Source organism: Triticum aestivum, chromosome 2A (assembly GCF_018294505.1).
Source record: "Triticum aestivum cultivar Chinese Spring chromosome 2A, IWGSC CS RefSeq v2.1, whole genome shotgun sequence".
Classification (NCBI taxonomy): domain Eukaryota; kingdom Viridiplantae; phylum Streptophyta; class Magnoliopsida; order Poales; family Poaceae; genus Triticum; species Triticum aestivum.
Window position 1 is genome coordinate 118,958,566 of NC_057797.1, and position 12,040 is coordinate 118,970,605.

Sequence of the window (12,040 nt, forward strand, 5' to 3'; positions counted from 1 at the left end):
GGCGGGAAGGAACGCCGCTCATGCTAGGGTTCACCACCCGCTCACGGGAGCGGGTGAGGCGAGACGAGGGGGCATTTTGGGAGGTTTTCATTGGAATATACTCTAGTAGATAATATTTCGTTTTGCTTGATTCTCAAAATTTATGTGTTTCTTCAATGTTGCTTTCAGTGCGGGTCTTCGGTTGTCATTTTACGATTAGTTAGCTGGCTAGCTAGGGGTCATGTGATTGGTTGTGATAATTGATCGCATGATTACTCAAAATAATTTCTTAAGATGAGATGCCCCTCTACAAATAGCCAACGCCGCCTCCTCAGAATGCCCACATATGCCGTATGAATGGTAGTTTGCAATCTAACTCAGATTTGTGCTTGTCCGCTGACGCGTCCGCTGGTCCATCCCTGGCGTAAACTGGAGGAGGAAAAATTATGGAAAGCGTTGTGGAGGGTCAAAGCTCCCAACAAGATGAAAATTGTGCTATGGCGTTTGGCTCATGATTGCCTTCCCTCCGGCGAGCAGCTTCGTCATCGCCATGTACCGACTCGGACGAATTGCTACTTCTGTGGCAAGCCGGAGAGTGTGGAGCATGCACTGCTATTCTGTTCTCATGCTCGCGTAGTATAGGAGGCGATCAAGGAGACTTCTGGAATCAAACTCTGCCGGACGTCCTTTACATCACCTAAGCAGTGGCTACTCGATTATCTCTCCAGATGCTCCGATTAGGAAGCAACGGTCATGAGTGTGACGATTTTGCATATTTGGGAGGCTAACGCTGCGAGAAATGAACCGGAAGCCCCACACCCGAGGCGCACAGCAGCTAGGACCCAGGCTTATATTGAGTTGATCATCAAACACCTATACAAACCTGTACCTGCACATAGGCGTGAGACCTCTGCCCTGAACCCTCTCTGGTCCCCGCCGCCGGTAGGTAAGCTGGTTGCTTTCTCTGATGCTGCTGTTTCTGAAGATTTGAATAAAGCCGGAGTGGGTGTTGTGATTCTGGATCATTTGGGTCAGTGTGTGGCTGCTTGCTCTGAATCTCTAAAGGGTATTCTGAATCCTGAAGTAGCTGAAGCCATGGCGCTTCGTCGGGCGGACAGGTTTGTGCGAGAGGAAGGCTTTGCTGATGTGGTCTTCAAGTCGGACTGCCGGACAGGTTTGTGGGAGAGGAAGGCTTTGCTGATGTGGTCTTCAAGTCGGACCGCCGGACAGGTTTATGCGAGAGGAAGGCTTTGCTGATGTGGTCTTCAAGTCGGACTGCCGGACAGGTTTGTGCGAGAGGAAGGCTTTGCTGATGTGGTCTTCAAGTCGGACTGCCGGATAGGTTTATGCGAGAGGAAGGCTTTGCTGATGTGGTCTTCAAGTCGGACTGCCGGACAGGTTTGTGCGAGAGGAAGGCTTTGCTGATGTGGTCTTCAAGTCGGACTGCCTCTCGGTGGTACAACATTTGTCATCTCCGACCAGGGATCGTTCTGATGTTGGATCCATTATGAATGATATCAAAGTGGTGGCAAGAGACCTTCCTGCTGCTTCGTTCATGCATGTTCGTCGGCACCTCAATGTCTTAGCTCATGTTTTAGCTAGATCAAGTTTGAACTCTATTAGTCTTTGTATTTTTCGTTCTGCTCCAAATTGCATCCGGAAGACTCTTTGTAAATTTGTTGCTTGATCAATAAAGGCCGGCGTTCTCTAAACCAGTAATGGATAACTCACAAGATAAAAGTAATGAAACAGAAAGTTCACACGTCTTGCTGAATAAATTACTGATCTGGCTCCTCAGGCAATTCATGTGTGGCTGTTTTGAGATAAATTCATATTTATGGTGACACAAACCATATACTTCCTCCGTCCGGAAAAACTTGTCCAGGATCAGTTCATTTTTATTTTTGGAAAAAAAACCTCGCGCTTTTAAACCCCCTGCTAATCACCCCCTCTTCCTCCTTCCACCCTCGCCTGCGCCCTGCCGGCAGGAACCAGCTCCAGCAGCCGCCGGCAGACGCCGTACGGCCCAGCACCCCGCGCGCACCTGCGCCAGCGCCGTCCCTGAGCCTCGCCCCGCCGCCCCTGTTAGTCACGCCCCCGCCCCCCTCTGCTTCGTCCTCCTCCCCGTCCCCGTCCCCGGCGACCCCGCAGCGCAGGCGTAGCCGGCGGAGGTGGAGCCGTGGAACCTGCCGGTCCGCTCCGCCCGCGATCCCGTCATTCCGACGACCACCGATAGTTCCTCGCCCGCCGCGTTCGTCCCAAGTATCGCCCGCGGTAGGAACCACCGCCGGCAGTCGCCGTAGGGCCCAGCGCGCCGCCACCCACCTGCGCCACTGCTGCCAATCTGCGCCGCCCCTCCTCGTCCCCTCGCCCATCGCCGCCGCAGGCTGTCCTGGCCTCCTCTGTTGATTGGCAGCAGCAGCGGCTGTCATCGCCTCCTCTGTTAATTGGCAGCATCAGCAGCCTCCTCTGTTGAATTGAAGCAGCAGCAGCACGGCGGCGGCGGACCAGGAGCAAAGGGAGGAGAGTCAGGAGCAAAGGGAGCCACAGATTGAAGCAGCAGCAGCAGCAGCACGACAACTCTGAATTTTAACAACCAGGAAGCAAAGGGATAGCAGCAGGAGACTAGTTTCAACAGTGGTAACCAGAGAATGAAGAAGCAGAGGGAGTAGCCAGCAGGAGATCAAGAAGTACAACAACCAGAAAGTGAAGAAGCAGATGAACAGCAGAAGAAATAGCAGCAGTAGTACAAGACTTACAGTAGATCAACAGAGCAACAGTGGCATGTTCAGTTAGCTAAAGCTTTACAAACGGAAAACTGTTACTGTTAAAACTGAAAACAAGATGAATATTGTTGGACTAACATGATTTTCTAGACATAGCCCTAAAATTTCTACACACTGATTTGACAAGCAATACTTCTAAAATTCAGTGCACAAGACCTTTCAAATTGAATTAACTGAATTACAAGAAATTTGGCAAACAAATTAAACATTGTTAGAACTGGTATACTAGTTACTCCAAATTTAGATAAACACATGTCATCTCTGAATCTGAGAGACTGTCTTTTTACATTTTGTACTTAAATGGTGATCTCTTGATAAAAGCTTAATTTAATTTCCCCTGTAATTTACTTATTTTTCAATGTCCTTGGCACAGCGTTCATGCAAAGAGGTCTAGAATCCTAATTAGATGCAAAGTAGCATATCGCTACAATTGTGTAAGATCAAGAACAGTTACTGTTGTCGCTCCAACATTTTAAGTCTCTTATAAAAAAAACATTTTCAGTCTGCAATCATGCTGCCACCTTCTCCGTACAGTGTGGAAAATTTGCTACCGGAATCATGTTAGCTGCCGAACCCAAATGGTGATCTACTCCTGCTGCCACCTTCTCCGTACTGTTCGTTCCATTTTCTTAGCTCATTCATGCTCATGGCATTGAAAGCAACGGGTGGGCTCACCTGCACAGCGAAAAAGAAAACAATCAAACATGAAACATAAATTTGTGGATGCTAGCAAAGTGATAAAAACTTGGATGTTTTCAGAAATATAGCACCAGAGAACATTAAGTATTCATGAAACCTTTAAACCTCTAGTTGCCAAAATGGACGAGTACTTTTAATCTCTCAAAAGGAACAACTCTGTGAGAATGATATCTCTACAGCTTGCTTTACTTGATATAGTAGTAAATTATTTGAATTTTTGTTTGCTTTACTTCTCTCCCTCTCTCTCTTATCTAACTTGTTGCTGCTAGCTTCAGAAAATTGTTGGTACTGTACATAAAATTCAATAGTGATCAGCTTGATTTGATAACAATAGTGATCAGTTTGATTTTATACCAGTAATGATCAGCCAGAGTATCACTGTTCTCAATGGCCTCAGATCATTTTCCTACTCAGATCTATTTGGACCACAGGGAACAACTTCTATCTATACATCGTCATGCAACAGAACAACTGAGAGAGGGAGCTGAAATCAGTGCAAGAGCAGCATAGGTGAGTGCAAGAGTAACAAAGTCAGGACATGGTGATATACTCCCATCTCTAGATAAATACAGTAACAAAGTCAAGAATATGTTCAGCCATCAGTCAGTCTATGTAAATGCATATTCCAGCATGGTCATATAGCAGCACCACTTCATATAGCAGCAGAACTTAAATGATTCCTAGATGCACTAGTAATCATTTAGTTTAAAACTTAACAAGGTTCAGTAACAATTGAAACAGCAGCTTTAAAAAACAGAGAGACAAGATGTAGGGTTTTTAGCTGCTGCCACAACACAAAGTCTATAGATGCTGAAGTAGTCAGTATTAAATCATTCAGAGTAGATGATGCAAGCAATCAACATTCAGTTTTGACCAAAACATTCAGTGTCATACAATTACAGAGTTGTTACTCCAACACACATAGCAGCACCACATGCCTACTCCAGTGCAAATTTGAAAAAATGGCACTTGTGACTACTCCAGTGCTACAATCAGATTACTTTTTCCAGTGGAGAACACAACAGACATCACACCAAATACTATTTTTTCAGTAAACACAACAGACATCAACACTAACACTGTAATGGAATGGGGGAAATAGTGGAACTGAACTGACCACATGCAGGAGGGATGGAGCTGCGCAGTGGAGTGGTGGAGATGTGCACTGTGCTGACCTTCTATGGGACAGCGGCGCCAGCAATGTGAATTGGTCGACGGCGTAACCTTTAGTCAACAACAACTACTGTCAAAAATAATTCAGTGAATACAGTAATCTTCTTCTACTCTTGCTACTCCTGTCAATCTTGGCATTGGGGGCATAACCTTTAGTCAACAACAACTGCTCCCAACTCTGAATTTTGACACTAAGAATAAGAATAAAAATTCAGTCAGTAAATTTAGATTACAGAATAAGAATAAGAACAAGGGCTTGAGGATGTTCATCTGAATTTTGCTGTGTCATGTTTCTTTAAGGAATGTCCATGCAACAGAAGAACTGAGACAGGGAGTACATTACCTCTCTCAATAAAATTAAATTAAATTATGGAGCTGAATCTGACCTCCAGCTCTACAAACTAAAAATTATGGAGCTGAAAATTATACAGGCTTTCTCATACAGTAAAATTCAGTGAAATTTTATAAACTGAAAACTATGGAGCTGGATCTGATCTTCAAGTCAGACTCCAGACACCACAGGCACCAAAATTGAGCAGGGAGCAGCGAGACCATTAAATTTAGCTAGACAAGATATCATAGGATAGAGCCTGTAGTGGTGTGTGCTCTGCACGTACCCTATGAAGAGGAGAGAGCCGCCTTTATCTCCGCCGGAAAAAGAAATGTGAGATTTTGCTCTTCCCAATTTGAAATTTTGCCAGCGGCTCCAACACCTACATCGAGGCGCTGGTGGAGGGCTGGAAGCCAACGCCGCTGCCCACGACTGCCTCTTCCTCTGGCTGGACGCCGCGCCGGGGATGCTGGAGTGGTACACATTCGGCCTCGTCACGGGCAGGGATGGGGAAAGGTGAGTATTTTAGGGAACAAATCGACGGGCGGGGATGGGGGGAGCGGTGGAGCTGCGGGTCGCGGCGGAGCGGCGTGGTGGAGCTGCGCGGTGTCGCCGGTGCCGCAGGGGAGCGGTGGAGCTGCACGAGCGGAGCTGTCGAAGGGGACGATGGACTGCGGGTTCGGTCGTTGTTTCTTTGAGGGCATTTTTGCAAAAACGCCACAGGGACAAGCTTTCCCAGACGGAGGGAGTATATGAGAGTCAGTTATCCACAGAATCGAACTAGATCGCATGGAAACACTAGTCAGACAATCGACAGCAGTAATTCACTCATTTTTGTGTCCACATAAATAGCTAGATGAATGTTTAGTCAAGTACTCCCTCCACCCCAGCAAAAGTGTATTTCCAGCATTTTTTGGAGGGTCAATTTTTTTCAAGTTTGACCAATTTAATATAAAAATTGACCAATATTTATGCCACCAATTTAGTATATAATGAAAATACATAGTATGACAAATCTAATGATACTAATTTGACGGTTTAAATTTTGGTAATTTTTTTGTATAAATTAGGTCAAACTTCAAAAAGATTGACTCTCCAAGAAAGTTGAAAGTACACCTTTTCTGTACGGAGGGAGTATACAGCAGAATCTCACGCGGACAATGAAGAACAGGTGAATTGCACAGCATGAAACAGACAAAAATGGCATTCTGATATGTCGACAATTTCAAACTGACAATGTCAACTCTGTCCATCAAATGCATCAGCAGTTATTGGCAATGACTATGATTTTAGCAATACAGCCGTAGCGCGAAATAAGTGAAGATATCTTGGATACGGACTAGGTACAGAAGAGTAGAAAATATCTCTTACCAGATCAGGCCCCGAAATCAAGAGGAACCTCAAAATTGCAGTTCCAATAAATAAAGACCTCAGGACGAAGCTCGAACATTGAAAGCAAGGGTTGACAAAGGACCTTCAAAATACTGAAAAGCAGTATCATATAAGCCTTGACGAAACTTCCTAAATTCCAGTGTAAACCACCTTGTATACAAATAGATGGGCCATCTACTTTCCGAACCGTAAAAGAAGTTAAATATGAGATGGACACTATGTGTAAGCTTGACTTAAGCAAAACTACTTACTGTCATCTTCCTTTTTATATGTAATGTAAAGAAGAGTGGTACTGGATAAAATGCTACAACCAACAAATTTTAAAATTATATGCACCCAACACAGCAAAAGCTATGCACAGCAATAACCCAAAATGTCATATTAATAGCTGAACATGGCATCGAGCAAAAAATTCATCCATCCAAAAGTATTACAGTACGTGTGGTAGTTTCCTAAATCTTTAATACATAGTGACAAAAGCTAGATGCACATTAATAATCCTAGTGGGAGGGCATTCGATTATCGCAGGAAACAAAACAAGAAATGAACTTATCAAAATAACAACCTCAAAAAATAAACAGTATCTCAATGTACATGTAGAAACAGTTCTGCATCAATTATTCGTTCTAGGGCAATAACCAAGTTCCATGTTGAAATGTGGAAAATCACATTCAGATACATCATCAGAAATTTTGTTCTTTATCAAGTAATTCTACAACAATGATCGCGAGACACATTTGAAGACTACCTACACTGGCAGGAAAAATGATCAGATGAAACTTCCAAGCTATAGATGATCTCCTAACGTGGTCTTGCCATCCGGTTCATTTCCAGCAGTTGTGTAAGAGACACAGAACTCCATCTTTCAGTTCCCTCTTGAAGTTGTGCATAGAGTAGTCGCTTGACAGAGTCTATGCAAATGCTCACGGTGCCAAATTCGTACACTGGCATGCCGTTATAGAATTTGTTAACTCTAGGCATAAACAACAAACCTTGGTCAGCCGCATATGCCTGAATAGACTCCTTGAAGCTCATATCTCCCATGGCTGCTCCTGGTACAGCATGGTAAGATGGGTATTGCGATGCTTGCTGTGCTGCATCAAATTGCCGCTTCTCTGTTGCTCTCAAGAAGCCAACATTCTCCCTAGCCCCTGGCTGCACCAACTCATGTCCTTCAGCAGCTTGGTTCATCATCTCAAGACCAGCCGTTAGAAGCATCCGTATGCGTTCATTGGCAAGTAACTCTGGTGGGAAAAGGCCCCTCCAGCCCTTATACCAATTCATTATCTCATTGAAATCAGGATTTGGTGAGCTCAACCAATGGTACAAAACCAGCTGCCACTTACTAAAGAAATCAACTTCCAACATATGAACCATATGGTGTACCGGAACAGCAGAAGCCCAGATCATAACCCAGTTAAACTGGTCAAACTTCTGGCTTGCTGGGTTAATCTGAAACTCCTGGAGCGCCATTTTCAGCTTAGGAATGATATAACGCACTATCAAGTCTTCCCAACTTGCTGGATCAAATACACCCTTCCATGGAGATAGCACAGCATAAGCTGATGAATCGTGAGCTTGCCATAATTGGAGGACACTACTCAGCTTGTACCGGATAGAGTGGCACAATGTCTCTATCCTTTGCCCTAGAGTTGGCAACCATGGGTGTACCCATACATGGATTGGCACATTCTCGCTCCGCGGGTCCCAAGATTCGACTGCAGCTGTGAGCTTTGGCATTATTACATGCTCCAATATTGAATGGAGCACGATAGGGGGCAGCAACCGTTCCCATGACTCAAGAAAACGGAGCATTGGTTCTGGATCCCTAGCCTTCCATGAATTAGTTCCTGATATCCGCACAGCTGGTAGGATGACCTCACTGACCAGCTGTGCATATGGAGCCATTGATTCAGTAGCATCTGAGAAATCATATGGCTGGTCTCCCTGCAGCAAATCCTTCCACGATGACATGACCTCCAAGCCAAACAATGGATTCTGCAGAGGCTGCCACCCCTGAAATACCCGGATAAGTAGTGGATGCGCAAATCGGCAAGCAACCCATGCAACACTGCAAATTTTGAACTCCTCCTCATAGCGCACCTTCAATCCCTGGAAGGTCTTAAGCAACCCCCCCAGAGTGAGCAAACCAGCGGTGTCATCAACCCGGACCTTCTCCAGCACATCTGCAATTGTCTCCATAACTTGCAGCTGGCGTTTCTGCAAAGCCTCCTGCTTTGCTACTTTCTCCTTCTCCCGCACCAAACTAGCCACCTTCTCCTGCTCCCGCCGCAGCTGCCCATCCAACCTGACAATATCAGCCTCAGTCTCATCAACAAGCAGCCGCACATTGTACTGCAACTCCGGCATCGGCACATCATTTGCCTCCATCTCATGTTCAGTACTGAGCCCCTTCAAGTCTGTCAACACACGAGCCTGAGGCCCTCGCATGTCAATCACCTTTTGGACAAATGTGGGCTGCTCATCCTGTTCCTGCTCAGCGCGCCTTGCCAACAGCTCATTCTTAGTCAAGACCTGATCCTTCTTCAAGCTGGCCTTCTTGGACCACCGTTGCTTTTCCTTCTTGGCAGGCGGTGGAGGAGGTGGGGGTGGCAAGTTCTCCTTGGGAGTGAAAGCTTTGGGCTCCTTAAACCCCTCGACGCTGCCGAGTCCGGCGTTCTTGGGGCGTAAGGTGGTCTCCACTGGTGCAGTGATTCCCTGAGCATTCTTGCCGAGGCCTTCTCCTCTCTTGTACCCCATCATAGCCATCATCTTAGCCACCTTCGTGTTGGACTCCAGGCTCCCAGGTGGCGGCGCTGGTTTTCCAGGTTCAAACCCTGCCCCGAATGCACTGCGCCGGCGCTTGGCCGACTCCTGCTGCCGCTCCTTCTCCTCCCGCCTCGCGCGTGCACCCTCGGCGATCCGCTGCCCAAACCCTGTGGGCAGGTCGATGTACGGATCCTGGTCCTCCTCTGCATCCTCCTCGGAGGCGGCGGCGGCAGCAGTGCCCGAGGAGGACGCGGCCTGGCCAAGCCCAGGCCTCTGCTGCTCCTCATCCTCCTCTGGCTTTGGGGCACTGATGCCCTTGGAGACGAACTGCACGGGCCTGGTGAGGTCGGGCTCGGAGTCGTCCATGCGGCGCTTGCGGCGCCGGCGCCGGCGCGACGCCTCGTCCTCCTCAGAGTCGTAGTCGGAGTCCCCCTCGCCGAAGACGCCGTAGAGCGCGTCTTCGCTGGTCTGGGGCGCCCGCTCGCGACGGCTCTGGTAGTAGAACTCCCCGTCGCGGCCGAAGCGGCCGCCCACGAAGTCGCCGTCCATGTCGAGGCGGTCCATGCCCTCGGCGTCCTCCTCCATGGCTCCGCCGCCTCCCGGATACTCGACCTGAGATGTTGAGACGGGCGAATCTCGAATCAGAACCTAGGGTTTCACCGAGGGTTTCGGCCAATCAACACGATGGGACGGAAAAAGCGGGGGTGGGAACTGAAAAGGGGTGGCGGTGTCTACCTTGCCGCCCGAGACGCCTTGTCCGCCGGAGTTCGCCGCCGCCGCCGAGCACGGGTCGGGGTGGAGACGGAGGGAGGGAGCGCGTCGGAGGGACTATTTCCACGAGCGACTGTTTTTCCGTGACAGCGCGGTCGGCTACAGCCCGTAAGGTCGGTTGTGTGTAATATGGGCTTTACTATGGGGTGGTCCGATTCGGGCTGTATGGATAGCTGGAAGCATGGGCTGATATAGAATGTCAAATGGCGAAGGGTGCTTGGGCCCATGGTTGACCATGATCCACGATGGTATCTTTCAAAACCCACAAGGTACCCATTGTTTCATCAAAATAGATTTATTGACGAGCTTGAGATGGTCAAAGGGAGTGCCCCCCCCCCCCCCACCAACGGGCTATGCAAAGATACACGTTGATGCTGATGTCCGAAAAGGAGTGGGAGAAACGGCAGCAGCGGTGTGTAGAGATATAGATGGAACGTTCCTAGGAAATAGCGCTCTTGTCATTGGATGAGTGGACGGCCCATCGATATTAGAGTTCATTGCGTGCAGTGAGGCATTAGCGCTAGCTAAAGATCTTCACCTCCATCGTTTGGCCATTGCTTCTGACGCTAAACAGGTGACTGGGGATATCCAGAAAGGTGGGCGAGGAAACAATGGAGCAATATTAGTGAGATTAAGCTACACACATTGTCTTTTAACTATATTTTTAATTTTAAAGGTCGTGATGTCAATGTTGAAGCACATAATTTAGTCAAGTTTTCACTTTCGTTAGGTCTGAAACGTCACATCTGGCTTGGCCAATCCCATGACTAAAATTGTATCCCAATTTTGTGGTGTTTGATGAATAAAACTTGATTCACCCCTCAAACAATATCCTGGAGATGCTCGGCTATGAGTGATGAGCTATCTAAAAAACAAAGAACAGAAGATATTCAACCATGGCTAGTGGAGTACAGCGAATGAAGAACAATTCATCAAGGTTGTGGTCACTAACAGTGTCCTGAACTAGGGATACTCACCACGTCATCTCCCGATCTGTTAGATTGGGCCGAGGACCCCCATGGCCATATACTCATGGGCTAGTTCGGACAGCTGCCGCATACATGGAAGATTCTACAAGACTTGGTGATCAAGACAAGGACTCCTCCCCACCGGCGTATTCGGCTAGGACTCTTGTTATCCTAGGCCTCTGGTGCATTATATAAACCGAGGCCAGGCTAGTAGATAGATAGATAGACAATCATACCATAGGCTAGCTTCTAGGGTTTAGCCTTTCCGATCTCGTGGTAGATCAACTCTTGTAATACCCATATCATCAAGAATAAATCGAGCAGGACATAGGGTTTTACCTCCATCAAGAGGGCCCGAACCTGGGTAAAACATCGTGTCCCCTGCCTCCTGTTACCATCCGCCTTATACGCACAGTTCGGGACCCCCTACCCGAGATCCGCCGATTTTGACACCGACATTGGTGCTTTCATTAAGAGTTCCGCTGTGTGTTCGGCAAAAGGTTGATGGCTCGCCTGCAGATCAACTGCGACTTCGACATCTTCGTCACCAGCTTGACTGGTCACCTTGGTTCGACCAAGGACTGCGCCCTACCTCCGATCGTCATGTTCGGATGAGGGCCTTTATAAACATCAACTCCGATCTCTATCAAGATCATGGAGGAATCATCCAGGGAGCCCGGGGGCTCAACGTCAACATTGCCCTCGGGCGACCGTGCTGTTTTTCTGGACAACAAACTTGTGTCCGCCGCCACCGCCTCCTCAAGTGTCTCTTTAATGATTGCTTCGGTGTAATTGTGTGGAATTGAGTCTACAATAACCCTGGAAAATTTCGTTGAGTTCCGATAGAGGAATCTCCGACAATCTACGATATACCGGAGCCTTGTCAAATCTGGATGGGGATTTGGACGAGTTTAGGGCGTGGTCTCCAGAGCCTAGCTCGGAGGTCCTTTGGAAGATCCAACCGTTCATCTACTGCAGAATTCCCATATCTACCACCCCTCCAAATTTCAGCTCGATCCGACCGTCCAAACTCCGGGAACCTTCCGATTAGTGCATCACTTTTTGGATCTGTTTTCTGCGCGAAAACGAATCCGACCCGAGTTCATCTTTTTTATGAACGGGATTTCGGACATCCTTTTTGAAGGAAGTTTTGTATGGGGTGTTGTGTTTTG

The 12,040-nt window shown here is 47.6% G+C and overlaps 1 protein-coding gene across 1 annotated transcript; it reads right to left on the bottom strand.

Annotated features, from left to right (window-relative positions):
- Window positions 1-6,957: 6,957 nt before the first annotated feature.
- On the bottom strand, window positions 6,958-10,048 carry LOC123187894 (septin and tuftelin-interacting protein 1 homolog 1). Its single transcript, XM_044599885.1, has 2 exons — window positions 9,865-10,048; window positions 6,958-9,741 (listed from the first exon to the last, which is right to left on the bottom strand). The coding sequence occupies exon 2, from the start codon at window positions 9,712-9,714 to the stop codon at window positions 7,162-7,164; it is 2,553 nt and encodes an 850-aa protein (XP_044455820.1). The 5' UTR covers window positions 9,715-9,741; window positions 9,865-10,048; the 3' UTR covers window positions 6,958-7,161.
- Between the last annotated feature and the right edge of the window lie 1,992 nt (window positions 10,049-12,040).

What these genes read in the sequence shown, in the direction of transcription:
- LOC123187894 (XM_044599885.1), bottom strand. Translation starts at nt 9,714, where the DNA reads ATGGAGGAGGACGCCGAGGGCATGGACCGCCTCGACATGGACGGCGAC.